At 40.0% G+C, this 18,436-nt stretch overlaps 1 protein-coding gene across 2 annotated transcripts in view; it reads right to left on the bottom strand.

Annotated features, from left to right (window-relative positions):
• Positions 1–18,436, bottom strand: part of nbas (NBAS subunit of NRZ tethering complex) — a 181,506-nt gene that overhangs the window by 92,642 nt on the left and 70,428 nt on the right. For both annotated transcript variants that reach the window (XR_014907717.1, XM_085383241.1), the window contains exons 34-41: positions 17,186–17,299; positions 13,635–13,792; positions 12,005–12,088; positions 9,944–10,117; positions 9,255–9,368; positions 8,053–8,176; positions 2,111–2,187; positions 1,593–1,730 (exon numbers count right to left, since the gene is read on the bottom strand). Coding sequence is in view for 1 of the 2 variants with exons in the window: in XM_085383241.1 (XP_085239367.1) it covers positions 1,593–1,730; positions 2,111–2,187; positions 8,053–8,176; positions 9,255–9,368; positions 9,944–10,117; positions 12,005–12,088; positions 13,635–13,792; positions 17,186–17,299 (983 nt within the window). In the remaining variant the exon portion in view is untranslated. The remainder of the gene's footprint in view (positions 1–1,592; positions 1,731–2,110; positions 2,188–8,052; positions 8,177–9,254; positions 9,369–9,943; positions 10,118–12,004; positions 12,089–13,634; positions 13,793–17,185; positions 17,300–18,436) is intronic.

The following is an 18,436-nucleotide window of genomic DNA, read 5'->3' as shown; positions in this document are numbered from 1 at the left end:
TGTTGTATGAAAAAGAAAACAAAGGTGAGTGTGTGTATATATATATATGAGTGTGAGTACACGTGTCATGAAAACATGAAAAAAAACTATTTAAAACTGAAAATTATATATTGCTCCTTACTTTGGCAGACAAAAAGAATTCACGCTGCATCAAGCATAATATTCAACCAATGAAACAATGTTTCTGTTGACAGTATGACAGTGAATTCAAAACTTCATAGATAATTACAATAATTATATTTTTGCATTAAAAAATATCATTTTATTTGAAGAGCCTGCACATACTACTGGATTAACCCTTATAGAAACATAAATAATGCATTTGGGAATTACCAGTACTGTTAATTTAGGGCATTTATGTGGCATAAACCTTACACTGGATGATAATATTATGCATCTTTTCTTACATTTCATTGTTTTTATATGATCGAGTTGATCTGCCTCGTCTCCAGTCTTCTAAAAAACTCGCACCCTCCTGTCACACACAGATTTCAGGTTCATAGGGAGGTATAGTTTGTAATAATACAGACCTCCACCTGAGCTGTCAGACTTACCCGACCTCCCAGACCCAACACAGTGTCCATCAATTTCTAACAAAGGGGTTTGCCCTATCTAAACATATTGATTCCCCTTCAGCTGCCTCTCATTGATGCGAATGGCCATGCTTTTTCTGGACAGAAACACACATGCAGTAAACCTACACTCCCACTGTATTATACTGGTCAGTACTGGCTTCCTTGTCCTTCTTCACCTGCTCCTTTGTGACTTACAAATCTGAGCTGCTTATGGTAGAATGCTGATTATTATTGAAATTAACTGGCTCAATCTTTATTTATAAATCAAATCACGTTTGCACTGTTAGATCACCCAGACTCACACAGATGCATTTCTTGCGATTGTGGACAGTTTGCTCTGACATTTAATGTCTATGATACTAGTTCCTCCTTAAATAAATGTCAAACAAAAGCATACATAAAATTTCATTTCAAAAGCCATACACACATCTATATTCACTCCACTTATTATTGAAGCAACCTTGAAACAAACTTAAACCACAGGTGAAACACTGTTTTGCTATGATCCTCCCAACCAGTAAAATGCACTGCCTAAACAGCTAAATCCTGCACTGAGGCTCTAAAGTTTCAAGACCTAGACCTAAAAATAATCTGTTCACAACACATCAAGATTTTGTGTCCTAGCTGCTTAAAACTGGATTCTTTTGTCTGTGCGTTCAACAGCTGCACTGCAGTGCATTTTCTAAGCATCCCAAAAGCAGCTTTCTGCACCACATGACTAAAAATATGTGGTAAATCTATTTTTGACAGAAGCCAAGTCATGCTGTAGAGCAGATGAGGCAGGGCAGAAGTCATACACAAGAACAGCATAGAGATTTTTCTTTTTCAAAATAAAAGATGACGTGCAAACAAACACCCCAGTTCTGAAACGCTCTTTGTGTATTTCCGAGCTGTGGAACAAAACAGTTTTGGCTACACAACATCACAGACATGCATCTAGTGTCTTCCCAAGGTAACATCAGAACATTTATTCATTCAACCACCCAAACACTCCGTCATACACAGAAATACACTGACCTGGTAAAGAGTGTGGTTCTTGTCCTTGAAGCAGGGCATGAGGCGCGAGTAGATCTGCAGGGAGTAGTAGTAGGCAGCCAGTTGGAGCGACAAGGCCGAGTGACACTGCTTCTCAAAACACCTGTTGGCATCCAGCACCTGCAGGTAAGAACAAATATAAGGACATGCAAGACAAACAATTACAGTGGCATTTTCACAAATTGACTCTTTGCTTTCAACATATTCTAAATCAAGAGGCCTGAGATGAAAGTAGACTACTGCATTACATCTCGCCTCTGTTTTCAGTCTTTGCACAGCCTAGCCTATGACGGTGGACTGTTCTCACACTGTTACACAAAGAGAGATGCATATTTACAACTTGTGAAATGTCTAATAACATGAGAGGTCAAATCAAAGGTGTAAAATGTCAAATGAAATAGATCATGCAGACAAAATGCATTAGCTCAACTATCTGATGGTCTCAATAAAATAAAATCCAACTCCTTTTGTTACCAGGACGTGTGCGAGTGTCCCCCTACCTGAGGCAGAGCAAGTAAGTAGGACAGAGCCAGCATCATGTCCCTGGGAAATGCATCGTTGGCCAGCTGGAGCAATACTGTAAAAGACAGAGAGAGGTGAGACGATTTTAAAGCACTGATTACCCAAAAAAACCCAAAAAAACCCCTATGTTTTAATATTCTAGAAATATGTCAGGAAACACTATATAGGACTAGAAGAAGGAATATTGGACACAAATGAAGAAAAAAAACTTAAAATCCCTGAAAGGTTACTAAACTACTGCATGTATGTCTACATCTACCTGTATACAGTGGACTTAGCTTTGAATGTGTTCATTTCTGCGAGCACACAACCTGTTTCAAATACAGATCGTATTTATTAGTCAAAGACAAAGTACGGGTCCTTTTCTAATAAGTGCTCTCCAGATGAGCACAAACTTAATCAAAGTGCACTTTAATAGTGAATCCCCTGAATGCAAAATTTGCCTCTGCGTGGCTACCAACAGCAACTCTGTATTAGGGCTGAACGATATATCGCATTTGCGATAATATCGCGACATGATCAAGTGCAATTTTCTAACCGCAAAGGCTGCGATTATACTGCGATTATAAGGCTGTCCAAATTACTACCATATCCCAGAATTCATAGCGCGGCCCAGCCAAACTCCAGTTTCCAGCAATGGCGGCCGCTACTAAGTTTTAAAATTACTCATACTAATCTTTCTGGGTCACAAAATAAACTTTTAACATATTTTCAGGCGAGAAAGTAGTTGTGTAAACATCAAATATCTGCTCGGTTTATCAAGATATCCCATATTTGCAAAAGTGCTTCGACGTTTTCAGAGGCGTCTGCTACCCACCAGCTCGACAGCTAGCCGGGAGCTCGAGGATTACTGATGCGGCCGAGAACGGCACAACTCCCGGCACATCATTTTCAGATCACCGCGGAGTTTCGCTGCTCGGGTTAAACGTAATATATAAGTCACTTAGACAACCTAAAAATGTTATTGTTGGGCTTTTTTCAGTGTTTTGTTTGTTCGTGAGTAAATCGGTTTGGCTGAGATTAAAGTTATTAGATTAGATAAAATAAAACTTTATTAATCCCCCGGGTGGGTTCCTCCTTGGTTTTCACACAGCTGACTAAACGTCAAACAGAAAACTTATTAAACAGAAGTATGAGACAGTCGAGAATTTACGCCAGTGTCTGGTTATATTTTAGATAGCAAGAAGCAGACGGCCGAGTTTATTAAACTCCACCGAGACAGCGGTGACGCTAATCAGAACTAGACCGTCCAATTTCACGCCTTTAAATTTTAAAGGCGTGTTTGTGTGTGTGTTTATACAATTGCTATTATGTTTGCACTTTATGTGTAATGTTACTGACTGCAGAGATCAGTAAGATGTGTGTATTTTTTTTTTATTAGTTTTATTTATTTAATATTATTTTTTAATTGAATGACTGTCTAGTAGTTCACAGATGTCGAAAAACTGAGTGTGGTAAAGCCACTGATTTTGTTTATGTATATTTCTGCAATCTGCACATTGTACTGACTTTCATTTTAATGTTTACACCAGGGTTCCTTGTCAGCACTTTATGCTCAGATGTTTGTAAGCTAAAAATAAACTATTGTGTATGTTCAAATATACTGTTGTGATTGAAGAAGTTAAATAAAAATGTCAGTCATCAATTCATGCATCACCTCATGTCATCATAACAGAGGTCTGTCTTCCAGGAAAGAACAGTTTAAAATTAATGTAATATAGTATTGGCCATACTATATGATGTATTGCTTGTCTTTGTTTAATAATACAGAAGACAAAGACCTTAAAAAATAATCGCATATCGCATCGCAATCTTGGGGCAAAAAAATCGCAATTAGATTATTTTCCATAATCGTTCAGCCCTACTCTGTATGCTGCACCTTTCTCTTAGGGAGGCAGCCTAGCCCCCCAAAAGGGTTCTCCAATTCTAACACAGCCATCTCAGTTCAATCACAGCTACACAAGCTGTCAGCAGGACCACATTTAGCTATGATTAAACACCGGCAGACTCACAAGGTGAAAACAACACCAGCCTTTATAAGAAAGATTAGATTGAGATTCACTACAGGCCTCAACAGGTCTATAAACAAAGCAGACTAAGTACTTAACACAAACTTAACTAAACTAAGCTATTTGCATTGCATGAGTAAAAGAAGGTAGTAAAAAACGTGAGATTCTATTGTGATGGGACAGCGCCTATGAGTTCTATGATCAAGTCTAAATTATATTAAAATAGTATATATACATAATATATATACACAAACACAAATACATTAAAAAAATAAAACAGAATATGTATGAAAGGCGTCAAGTAGCAGGCTGATCGCCCCTCTTTTCTTCCTGCAAGTAGATATGGCTCAGACCAAACCCATCTATGATCGTAACCTTTGTTCTGGTTTCAATCACACCTGCGGTTGTTTTGTAATTTGGTGATTTGATCTTGCACTTTCAGGCCTACAGTATATAGATGAACTGACTAAACAGTTGGTTATACAGTTTATATATCGGCTTTTTAAGCTTGAGGCTTCTTCTTTTCATATTGCAAGTTTCATCTTATTATTTCAATCTATATGAACCTCATATAAGTTATTGTATAAAGCAGCTACAGAAGAAAACGACACCTGATACACAGTATATACATATGACAGACCAAGGTAAATGCTTCCAACATGTATTCCACAGTCGCAGTCTTCTGAAGCATAATGAATGTAATGTGATTTTATATGTACAACGTTGTATATATAATGAAAGGCAGGCTTTCAGAGCACATTCTAATACATGAACTGGCATTTATTTAATCTTACTGATCAATCAAAGTGCTTTACGGGGTTCTATACACTTGAATCACTCACATCCAAAGACATTTTAGAAACGTCATTTAACCTCCAGTTTATATGTATGCATAACTTTGGACTGTGGGAGGAAGTCAGTGTACTGGGAACCAGGAACTTTCTCGTAGTGAGGTGATAGCATAACTACTGAAATGCCGTGCCTTCCACTAAGTTTTCCCTTACGAGCATAAATGAGTCTTTGAGGCTTATTTGTAGTTATTCAGATACAAGTATGGTATTATGTGACACAACTTAAATGCCTTTCAACTGCCATGGCGACACACACACTAACCCCTACATTGGGCAGATGGCTGCTTAGCCACTGAAACTTCAGCTTCTATAACTCAGTACTCTGGACTTGAAAGCCCATCATGAACTGACCATGCCAAAGTACTCAGAATCACTGGCAGGGCAACAGGGCTGTCATGACTGGTAATGGGACTGAAGTTTTTCTGTTCTTTTTTTCCTGCCAATATTACATAAACACAGTATTAAAAATCCCAAACAGAATCACAAAGATTTTTTTAAAACACTGAAATGTTTGCTGCACGATCACCATTTAAAATTTACTTTTAAAATTCTGCATTCACGTGCAGAACTTGTGAACTTGTGGGGTTTATGGTGGTACAGCAGCAGCAAACATTTAATGATTGAGAACTAATTAGTATGCATATTGATTAGCTTTTCATAAGTGAACAAAAACTAATCCCATTCAGAGTTAGCACGAGTATGAAACTGGGAACCAGTCCATGTTTATGCAGTGCCCCTAAGGCTGATGGGTTTTGGAGTGTCTACAGAGCTCTGGGCACAAGGATGGAGTTAACCCAAACAGCTTCCCTCTAGGCCACAATAGTTAGACACAATGAGACCAAAAACACACAACAGCACTCGCATGATTACAATTAAAAATATGTAGATGAACTTGATAAATTCCAAACACTGTAAGCGCACGGATGCTCTCAGTTAATCAATCACCAACAAACATACTCTGAGGAAACAGCGGGAGGCAGCAGAGAGGATCAGACAGAATCACTTTGTAGTCTGAGACCCAAGGAGAACAGAAGCCTGCGTTGGTGATAAGAGCCCGAGACAAAATGAAACAGACAGAGAAAAGTAGAGCATGGACACTGGGAGGGAGACAGAGGCAGGGCACAGGAAGAGTCACACTGTAGAACAAAATGCACACTAATATGCATATGTGCACACACATGGTTGGAAGGGCATAGCTGAAGGTGCACGCCGTTGCATGTGCGAGCAGCAGCGAAGTAATGAACTAGTTTAAGGACAAATAACAGCTCTCTTAAGCAGTGTTCCCACCCTTCTCCTTTGCTCGTTTTTCTCTCCCCTCCTCTCCTACCCCACGGGTTTCAATGAGCTACACCTCAGAATGAGCTGATTACACGCCTCTCTAAAGCTACAGATACCATCGGGACAGGAATTACCAGAGGGGTAAACACACACACACAGACACACACACTAAATAGATAACCCTGCCTTTAAAGCATACAACATTTCTTCTTGTGAGTGAGTGAGTGTTTGTGTGTGTGCGTTTGTGAGTGAGTGCAGAGAAAGTGATAGAGATAACACACAGAGAAGTGGGTGCATTAGATGGGCTGTTTTTGTGTGTCTGCATCCACACACACACACACACACACACACTCCTGCTTCTGTGTCAGCTAAATCGAGCACATTGTTAGTAGGTCGGTGAGACACTAACCTATTACTATTTCACCTGTGCAGGCAGTGTGGGGAAAAACAACTGATTAGAGCCTGGTCAACATTTGGCAAATGGCAGCACTCCATGCTGTGTGTCAGTGGAGTTTGGAGTCATGTGTGCAAATATGTGTGTGTGTCTACCTCTCTCTTTCTCCCCACTTGTCTTCACATCAAGTGCTTGTGTCTGCACCTTACTCAGCTCAATCCCATTGAGTCACTTTCCACTTGTGTCATCATTAATTACCTCCAACTTATCTAGGCCAGGTGAAAAATCGATATATTTATTTTCTTAAAGGCCATCTCCTAGTCTGTTTTTTAAGGACAGCCAGCGCGGCGGGCCGACACACCAGTCATTAATCGAAGGTTGTTATCGGACGCGATGCTGTCCAGAGTGGCTTTTCTCTTTCTCGACACGTCACACTCTGCAGCTGCTCCGAAGGGAAGGTGACTTTTAAGAAAAGAGAGATATTCATTTGAATGACAGCGGCAACTGCAGAGAAGTTGGATTTGCTGAAAAGTGTGGATGTGTGAAAATGTGACTGCAAGTGTGGAATTTTACATGCATTTGTATTACATGCAGACACACACACACACACGTTTGTTTTTGTAGTGTCATTGATTTTTGCGAGCAGCTATGATCCATCATGCAGTGTGGCCTTGATGTTTTGACTTGATGCTATCTCTCTAGTATCTCTGCAGTGATGCAGCATTATTTACTGATGCGGTGGGATGCGTGCGGATACATTAATTAATCAGTGAGGCTATTCTTCCCGTGTTGTCCCCTAGTCGACCATATATGGGCTCCCAGGCTAAGATAGATGAGAAGAGGAGAGGGCAGGGTGTCAAGGAGGAAGCCAACTACGCTGTGCAAATACCATCCAGCTTCACTAAGATGGAGCGCTGAGGAAAAAGCTAAGTTAAACAAAATTCAGCCTCAATCAAACACTTAGAAGCTGCATTATCATAATAATAATTTGAAATCCTGGAAAAAATTTTTACAAGCAACCTGACAGTTGAGATCTTGCCAAATCAATGTACCAATAACTACCATTTCAAATTTAAATTATACAGCAAAAACCGTGGTAAGCACATTGACTTAGTGAGCAGCGACAGACAAGGTCAAAAAGTCTGAACAACTAGCCCTCAAAAACCTCACTCAGATTCAGCCTGATTCCAAAATCCAATCTGGAGTAGAATTGAGTTGTAGTACACCAAGAATAACAAACAGTGAGGTTATAAATTTTATTAAAGGTTGGTTATGAAATTAGAAGTCAGAAACCCTGAATACCAAAAATAAATCAGAGGCTCGGGTTGGAGAAAGAAGCTTCTGCTGATGCACTAGAAAATCTATGTCTATGTAGGCCACATGTTTACCTTCTGTAGCAGGAAACGGGGTTTTTCCCTCAGTTTTTGCCTCAGCCAGTTTTCCAGTCCTCAACAAAACCTCAGCAAAGTTTTCTGCAGGCACTTCTTTGTAGAATGAATACACATCTTGACTCTAAAAGAAAGAATGACAAAGGAAGAGTGATATAGTACTTTTCTTTATATTAAGGCAACCCTCCCTCCCCATATCTGAGCAGACTAGAAAAAGCACAGCGAGACATGATGAAGATGACTGAATATCTTCATTCTCAAGGAGTCAGACAGATGAGAGACTGAGTGAACAAATGAACTTCAGAGCCAAGTAAAGCATTTCAAAATCAGGCCCTTTTGAAAAGTCATTTATAGGTTTCTTGTATACAAGTTATTTCTCATGTGTCTGAGTGGCGGACAATAAAGTTTCTGCTCTTGCTCGGTCTCAGAGCTATCGCTTCAACGCAGAGTGTGTCCTGTCTGTCTTCGCCACTCTGTCTCTATCCATCTTTCAGTCCCGTTGCATTTGTCTCTCTTTCTCTCTCAATCAGTCTCTCCTCAATCCCCACTCCCTTCATTGCAACTGTTAAGGTAAAAACTAATCCCATTGATCAGCCAGCTCATGGGCAGATGGATGTGGGGAGTAATTATTGGTAGATGGATGATGGAAGATGGATGGATGCTGGCGATGAAGTGAAGGAAGGGATTTGGAGAAGCCTATTAAAATGTCATAAGAGGAGATGTATCGGCCTTCTCCGTTTCCCCTCCCGTCCGCTCTTTCAGCTCTCCGTATGATTTGTGTCTCTGAGTAAAAAGCCCAGTCATAGCCCAGAGGCAACCACTTCCCAGGTACAAAGGTCAATCTACTCCTTTTCTTACTTTTACTCTTTTGTATCCCTATAATTCCTTCTGTTGACATTCTTTTCTTTTGGATTATTTTTAGCATCATACCAGTAGTCCAAAGTCCCTTCTGTTAGTACTTGGCATTATAATTGTTCAGTCTGAAATCAATATTCATTTTGTCTCAACGCTGCTTTTTAAAGAATGTATAAGTCATAGCAAGAAAATCTAATTAATTGCCCAGTCATAAGCCTACTCATGCAGTTTTTGCTGTAATTTGAAAGGATGCCCTGGGGTGAGAAAACAAAACATAAGAAGAAAGAAGGTTGATAAGAATGTACGAAGCAAAGAGCTACGAGAAACACTGGTCTTAAGCCACTCACCGTGTCTACATAGGGATCCTCAATGAGATCCTGATAAAAGGGGCTGCAGCCTTGACGCTCCAAGTTGGCGTTCTCACATGCCCCTTCCTGGCTAGTGGCTCCTGAACCACGACCCTGAGGAGCCATCAAAACATCATTAAACTTTCACAACATGCCCTCAACACTGTCATATTTTTTCCTTGTCCCACAGCTAACATCCATGCAATTTTTCCTCTTTCTTTAGAAAGCCGCAATCACGATCACCCCTCCCAATTGCTGCCAACACCAGAGACGCCATCAATCTCCACCCGGGCGACCGTCGGGCCCGTGCAGCCACCAGATATTGAAATATTCAACAGGAGGGCCAATTAATTATGCAGGAGATGAGCTCTTGATTGGTTATTTTTGAAGTCTGCGAGCAAAAGTATGTGAGGTATGGGAGTGCAGACAGACATGAGATCTGTCTATGCAGCCCATTAGTCTGTAGAGTTAAAAACAAGGCGGATACATCCATAACCGCTGCTACGCTGTTGCTGGCTAATTGATCATGATTATTACACAGAATATAAATACATTTATATCAGTAAAATGCATAGAAACTGTACTTTTTAAACCTACAAGGTGGTAAGTGCACCCATTAAGAACTTTACAAAAAAAATCTTCATCTGCAGCGAAGAATTAATAAAACAACACAGTCAATGGATTCTTACATGCAGCGGCCGGAGGTAATTGAGTGAGTCCTTCCACCAGCGGTGGTCACTGACTGCAGTCAAAACAGCCTTGGTATTCAGTCCTGTAGTAGTCAGGACTTCCATGGTCTTCGCTGTAGTCCTGTGCAGGAGGTCTCCTGCTGTCCCCACAGAGGAGCCCACACGAGGTTGGGGCTGAAGAGAAAGAAAGAGAAGAAAAATTAATGGCAAACATATTCTACTGTGTCACTCTGGAGCCTTTGTAGAAGTACCCACGACAAGGGGCTTTACAGTTTGAGAACAGTGTGCAGCATACAACACCTCCTTTTTGTAAATAAAAACACAGCATCGCTCGATCGGCACTGCTAGATTAGACCCATGAATATTGTATTCTATTTTTTATTAGGTACTTCTGAGAAGCCATTTTAATAAGTGCAGGGCTCTTTTTCTTTTACTGGTTTATTTATGTAGTGCATAGAGGAATTACAATATGCATTCAAGCAGGGCCCTTCTGGTTCTGAAACACACATTCTGTATTGTGTTTGTTCAGAAAACTTTCCAAAAGTCACACAGGCAGAGGAAAATTCTACACAGATGTAGAACAGATTCATAATACAACAAGTATTTCTGTCACTAATACTTTCGTCACTAAGATTATACAACTGAATTAAAAATATTATTCAGTGATTCGCTCCTTGACAAAGCAAAAGCTTCCTTCTTAAAGCAACAGAATTTATCTCATCTAACACAGAGTTAGATGAGACAATCCACTCGAAACACACCTAGTATATATCTTAGAGGCACACCACTGTATGGGCTGAAGATCAGTGCTGGCTAATTTTAGCTCAAGATTAGAAGTTTTATGTTGGCTAAACACTCAAAGATGAGTGATAAAGAGTTATGACTTTTATCTCAGTAATTTTGACTATTTTGAAGTTCTAAGATAACAGAACTGTGAAAATAACGCTTGAATTATGTTTGTCCTGGGTTTCTGACTTATTTTTCCTTCAGATTTCTACAGTCAAAATTATGATCAAAAGAATATTTTGTCCTAATTTGCTTCCATATCCCAGCCTTTCTATATCCTTCCATGCTTATAGAAACCAAACAAAACTGTTTTGGACTTCTTAGTATCTCCACTTTTTATTAGCTGGTGAAACGGAGCATCTGCCACCTAACCCACATTTTTCAGATATAGATAGAGTGCTTCAGAAGTGGTCTATTTTGTTGACTTTGAACAGAGTAAGGTAGTCAAAGAAGCTGTCACAGTTAAGTCACAATTGTGGTATTTGTGTTCTGTTGGTCTTCTGAACTACCCCTCTCAAAGCAGCGTCAGTATTTAGTTATTAATCTTCTCTGAGAGCTTCCTCTTCCACAAAAATCTTTAACATTTAATATTTGGAAATGAAAGTTGCAATCCTTTTGCAATGTAATGTACATTAATAAGTACACCACAAAATTCAATAAAGTGCTGTTTTCTATACATTTGAAAATCTTTACAAAGCCATCTTGGGAGATCCAGTGGGCTGGAGCCAAATCATTTAGTGCCTTTCATCAATACTTTATTTAGCAAGGGATTAAGGGTAAGAGCATGAAATGAAGAAAACATATACGCATGATAAAAAGATATAATAAAAATCAGCTATTCAGTACATACACATACACCGAAAGCTGCATAAATACATGCCCACGGTGCACACACAGAACACATTTGGGCAGCTTAAACATATACAAGTGAGGGACATCAATACAATAATAAAATGATAACAGACAGCTTCAAATGAGCACCTATTTGCACACAAAGGGGGATGAAATGCAAGTCATGAAACATTAACACCCACTCAAGGCATCATAAAGCTGGCAGTGCTGAAGGGGAGGAGAAAGGAAGGCATAAATAAAACAAGGGAGCTGAGGACCGTAACACTAGATTTACACCTCATCAAATATGGAGCGGCAGGAAAACACACAAACTGAACAGGACAGAAACAAACCCACACAGGGATAGAGGAGGCAGTTCAAACAAGAACATGCATGTGATGGAAAACAGAATGAGGGGGTTGTAAGGAAAAAAATTACATTTACCTTTAAAGAGTCTGTCTCGTCAACTTCTCGTCCGGTCTCTGTATTTACAGGCTCCATTTGATAGTTAACAGCCTGGTACAACACCTGCAGGATAGAGGGAGGAGGAAAACAAGAGATTAGAGCTATTTTGCCAGAAATAACAAATTCGGTTTCCTCCATATTTGAGATGATTTAAGCTTTTCAACATGGTGTGCTGTCATGCGGAAAGTAACTATAAGACTGGTACACTGTAGTCATAAAGGGATAAGCGTGTTCAGACTAAAAAGTCAAGAAGTATGCCAAAAATATAAGGCAGGATGGATCCATGCTTTCTTGTCAGTTACCCAAATTCTGATCCTCCTATCTGAATGTTGCAGCACAATAGACCAGGCAATCTTTTTCCAATCTTCTGTTGTTCTATTTTGGTGAGCTGTGCAAATTGTAGCCTCTCTTTCCTGTTCCTAGCTGACAGGAGTGACACCTGTAATGCTCTTCTGTTGTTGTAGCCCATCTTTGGCGTGTTGTCCGTTCAGAGATCCGTTCTTCTGGATCCCTTGGTTGTAACCAGTGGTACAGTGAGTTACTGTTGGCCTTCCTATCAAGTCTGGCCATTCTCCTCTCATCTCTGGCACAAACAAGGTATTTTTGTCACAGCACTGCTGCTCACTGAATATTTTCTCTTTTTCAGACCATTCTTTGTAAATCCCAGTAGATCAGCAGTTTCTGAAACACTCAGACCAACCAACAACCATGCCACATTCAAAGTCACTTAAATCATCTTCCCTCATTCTGACGCTCTGTTTGGACTTCAAGAAGTCATGACCGTGTCTACATGACTAAAAGCACAGAGTTGCTTCCATGTGATTGGTGATTTAACGTTTGTATACTGTATATGTATACTAAGGTCTAATTATCTTATTTATCTTAAAGGTCCTTGACTCACAGGCTTGGGAGGCACTTTTATTGTTGTCTACATTGATCATTTAAAAACTTCCTTAGCAGTCCTAATTTTACTGCTGGTTCTATCAAACGTCTTTTTTTTTAAACTGGCTAATACAAAAAATGTGTTTACGTATCACCTCTACCTGCTTTGTCACCATAGCAAAGCCGCCCCTTTAAAGGCACAAACACATGAAGTCAACAGTAAATTCTTTTAGTAGTAATGGCAACGATATTCCTCTGAACGCGTTTGAAAAGCTACTCACACATCTTACCTAAATCTTAAAAAGATGTCTGTTCAGCTTATGCTATGCTTATGCTAACGTATATCCAGCCCCATATATAAATTAAAGGACTTGTTCTCATATTTTTGTTGCTACAGTAACTGCTTGTTAATACTGGACAACCAACCTGTGTTTTGCTCGTAACCCTCTTGTATATTTCCCCCTTCACTCCCATTAGCAGCTGTAGTGTCTCACTACTGTCATATGCGCCCACTTTGCTCTACCACTGGTTATTTCAATTTTCATTCTTGGAAGCCTTCAACTTTCCCACCATCACAAATTCTCTTCTTGCACGTATTTGCTTCAAAAGCTCACTATACAAACCATTTTCATTTTGGACACACATGAAAGGGCAAACAAAATGACAGCAGCAGCCAAACATGAAAACGATATAACAATGCTGTTAATAAACCGCCTGGCTGGTTTACCTGAGTTTGTAGGTCACTGGAGGCGGCCAGGAGGCCGTGGATGCTGTCAGGGGGGCAGTGTGTGAGAGAGAAGGCTAACAGTTCTTGCCGGGCCTCCAGGTCTCCATAACCGTCACATTGACCGAGCAGACTGCACACCTCCCATGCTGGACTGTAACCTGGAGGGAAACAAAAAGAGAATGTAACTACAAGATCAAGTCCAATCAAGACATAATGACAAAGCATCAAACACAAAATGCATATTGTAAAATAATCCGCGAATATCCAGAACATTAAAGCAAAGAACAGAATCTAAAAAGTACAGGGTGGGCCATTTATATGGATACACCGTAATAACATGGGAATGGTTGGTGATATTAAAGTCCTGTTTGTGGCACATTAGTATATGTGAGGGGACAAACTCCTCAAGATGGGTGGTGACCATGGTGGCCATTTAGAAGTCGGCCATCTTGGATACAACTTTTGTTTTTTTTCCAATAGGAAGAGGGCCATGTGACACATCAAACTTATTGGTAATGTCACAAGAAAAACAATGGTGTGCTTGGTTTCAACGTAACTTTATTCTTTCATGAGTTATTCACAAGTCTCTCTTTGTTCACAGCCATTGACATGTCAAAGAGGTTAACACGTGAGGAGCAGATCGAAATTGTGTTGATATCTGGTGAACGCAGTAACCAGGTCACCCTACGAGACCACCCATCTCTCATGCTACAGTTAGCAAACTGCTTGCTAAGTTTCGTGAAAGTGGTTCAGTGTTGGATTTGCCAAAATTTGGACGCAAGAAAACTGTCACTGATTAAGAAACATCAGTGGCTGTCCTAGCTTCATTCAGCAAGAGCCCACAGCGTAGCACTTGCCGCATGTGACTGGAGAGTGGCATTAGTCGAACATTCCTTCTGCAGATATTAGCTACTCACAAATGGCACCCTTACAAACTCCAGCTACTGCAGCATCTCAACGAGGATGACCCAGATCAGCGCACAGAATTTGCAGAATAGGCAAAACAAAAATTGGAACAGGACCCTCAGTTCACGCAGAAGATTTTGTTCAGTGATGAGGCAAACTTTTATGTGAATGGTGAAGTTAACAAACAAAACCACCACTATTGGTCTGACACTAACCCACATTGGATGGATCCCTCCAAGACTGTTGGAACAACAAAAGTGAGGGTTTGGTGTGGTACATGGGGTACAACGATAGTGGGTCCATTCTTCATCAATGGAAACCTCAAGGCCACTGGATATTTGAAATTGCTACATGATGATGTGTTTCCCTCTGTATGCACTGAAGCTGGCACGTTCCCTGAGTTTTTCCAGCAAGATGGTGCACCACCACATTATGGGTGCCAGGTCCGAGCATTCCTAGATGAACAGTTTCCTGGAAAGTGGATTGGTCGTCGTGGGCCAGCTGAATGGCGGTGTTGCTATCAGTGTGTGAAGAGTGGGAGAAGAGGGTTGCATTGACAATCCAACACAATGAGCCGCACATTGGACACATTTTATAAGTGGTCAGAAACTTGTGAATAACTCATGAAAGAATAAAGTTGCATTGAAACGAAGCACACCATTGTTTTTCTTGTGACATTACCATTAACTTTGATGTGTCACATGGTCCTCTTCCTATTGAAAAAACAAAAGTTGTATCCAAGATGGCTGACTTCTAAATGGCCACCATGATCACCACCCATCTTGAGGAGTTTGTCCCCTCACATATACTAATGTGCCACAAACAGGACTTTAATATCACCAAACATTCCCATTTTATTACGGTGTATCCATATAAATGGCCCACCCTGTATAACGAGCCAGGAAAGAGTAACTTTCAAAGCCCTTGGGACATTAACAAATACTTAAATCTTTACTTTTGCACACTTCTCCTTGAAGAAAATATCAGCCTGAAACATTATAACAGCTGAGCTACATTTGTTCCAGCTTCATCATAGCCAGAAACCAACACGCCGCCTTGACTTCGTTTTTACAAACAGATTCAATTATTCCTGCTGTGTTCATAGAGAGAGAATACTGTTGCTTATCTGATTACACCCTCTCTCTCTCTAAGACACCTTTTTTCTCATCTAAGCACTCTCCCATTACTCAGGACTGTAGAACAACACAGTGAAATTTAAGTTTTTTTCCCCCCTTGGACTTAATTTTTCTGTGGTGGAAAATATTACAGCATCAAACAAGACATCCCCACCCCCATTGTCTCAGTGTTGAGAAAAATGATGATCGCTCGACCTTTCTGTCTCTTAGCTTAACACACTGCCTTCAGACTTGAAAACTGGACATGCTTGGACATCCAGCTCTCTTATGATTTCACACATTAAACTTGGATCAGTTTAAAAGTAGAAGTTTGCTCTCTGCGCAAGGTCTGTGGTGAAATCGTGCATGTTACAGGTGGTCAGAGCAGGAGTTTAAAGGAAAATAGCGGCCTTGTACACTACCCCTTAGCCTCCCTAGCAGACACACCTACAGTATAAATTTCAAAATCCTAAGTTACCTTGTTCTGACGTTATAAGATTTTCAGAAAACGTACTCTGAACTTCAGGTCAAGGCCACAGAGATTCAAACTCATCCAAGATTTTTAGTAGATGCACCTATGGTATCAATTTAAAGTTCCTACATCGTCTCTTTCTCGAGTTATCGCATTCATAAACTTAGGTGTCCTGAGTACAACTAATTAAGATGGCATAAACAAAAGAAGACTGATTGTGGCAGAAATAATAATCAACTGAAACCTTTTTATTTGACTTGTAGTGTCATCAGAGGCATCAAAAACTCTGATGGAGGTGGTTGATCCTAAAGACGTTCATATATAAAAATATTTTTCATATTCTGATGCGAGAACTGCAAGTGGGACCAGCTTTGTTCAGAGATGCTGAGGGAGTGTGCAGTGTGGGAGTTCAGTTGACTTCCAATGTTTGAACCTTTAGCCATTTTTTAGACCACCACCAAATAAAGGTTTTATGACACAACTCCATTAAATTAATAGCATTGGTAATTACCAAAACCATTTTTATGTGTCTGTAATGGTTAATCCACCTGTATGTGGAAGCACTTTAATACTCTCTTTAAATTTGTTAAGCACTGTAGCTCATTTGACTGGATGTCAGTATACTTTGATATCACAGTCAATACACCACCCAGGTATTTAAAACCAGGACACCCGTTTGATGCCAGTCAATGCCCATTGTTATCATTTAAATATCATTAATAATCCCTTTTCTCTCTGAAGACTTCTGTCTTTTTCCATTGTTCATCAACCTCAATGGATTTTGCTAAATGCTATTGCCTGTCAGTCTTCTTCTGTTCTTGTTATACTGCATGAGAGTTGTAACAAGCTTAATAATATTAAAAAAGGCTTCTTTTTAGTAAGGTTTTAACATGCAAAGTAATTAACGCCCCCGTCTAAGAGTGATACCAGTTATCAACAATGAGGTAAAACATTTCTCTCATATTTCAGTGGTCATTTTACTTAAATCCTACTTACATATCACATATATTATAGTTTCCCTAAAGCCTCTACTGGTCTGAGCAAAGCTTCACAGTTACCTGCAGCCATGAGGTCCTGACAGTGGATGTACGACGCCTTGAAGTCCAGACATTGCAGAGCTTGCTCTGCAAGCAGGGTCAGCACTTTGCCTTTTCTCATTGCTTCATCTTCCCCTAGGCATGCAAACACAGATATTCATTTAAATGAGTACAAATGGATTTTTTTTAAAAGTCTTTTGAATTTGTTTTCTTAATCCTGACAAATGTCAACATTCAAAAACTAAACCGCAAATCTCATAAGGCTGCATATTACATAACATTCATGTGGCAGCTCAGGACAACCTTTGATCTGTGTGTAAGCTCTATAAACAAAAGGCAGAGGATGGGACGATCAAAAGAGGCATGGTCAGGAACAACTTCTGAATAAACCTGTGCGCTGAAGATCAAAGAACTGGCGTTGAGATGAAGAAATGTGATGGCACTGAATTGGTCGGTGGCTGTTTGTTTGTGCGTGTGTGCGTGCGTGCATGCATGTGTGCGTGTGATGACAGAAATGCTGTGTTTACTGTGAAGGGAAAGAGGTGTTTGTCAAATATTTTCAGGGTGACTGGTGAAATGGCATCTTCAAAAGCTGTCAAGACCTCAATATAGACAAGGTTTGTGTATGTGTGTGGCGGCACATCTTTGTTCACCCTGTGCTCTTTTCCACCATTTTTTTTTTCTTTAAATCAAAACATTCCCTGGCATTTATTTCAAGTTGATCTAAAAATCAGACATCTTGGAAATCCAATTGAAACCTTTACCTGTCCTTGATGGTCCAACCAAAGACTCTAATGAAAATGTGCGAAAGAGGACAAATAGGAGCGTGTGTAGTTTAATCTAACCCTACAGTGGATTATAACAATCATCTACCCAAGTCGGAAAAATTTGCTACATTTGGAATATTATAATTAGCGATTACTTCATACATAAACAACGTTTGCACCTCTATGCCATAAAATGAAATGATTCATGGATCACTTTTTTGCAGGGGCAGGAACCGAACCCTAAGGGTTTTTAACCGGCGTGCTGGTGATACCTGCATTAAATATTCACCACAGAGCCCCAGAGCTACGCACCCTTCAAAAGCCTCCCTCCTGCATTTATTTATTTAAAAATTTGTTTATTGCTCTTCTCATCTCCCTTTGCCTCTTTTTTTCCGCCCTTTCTGAAACCACACAGCGAGGGTTTCCTGCTGACAGAATGTGAGCAGCAAAGACACAGAAATGCCACAAGACCAGTTAGCAGGTTTCCTTTAGCTGGTGACAGGCC

The sequence above is a fragment of the Rhamphochromis longiceps genome, linkage group LG15 (genome assembly GCF_057381845.1).
Source record: "Rhamphochromis longiceps isolate RC_006_pf linkage group LG15, R_longiceps_female_GT1.1, whole genome shotgun sequence".
NCBI classification, from domain to species: domain Eukaryota; kingdom Metazoa; phylum Chordata; class Actinopteri; order Cichliformes; family Cichlidae; genus Rhamphochromis; species Rhamphochromis longiceps.
The sequence above is the reverse complement of the archived record's forward strand: the minus strand, read 5'-3'. Positions and strand labels throughout refer to the sequence as shown.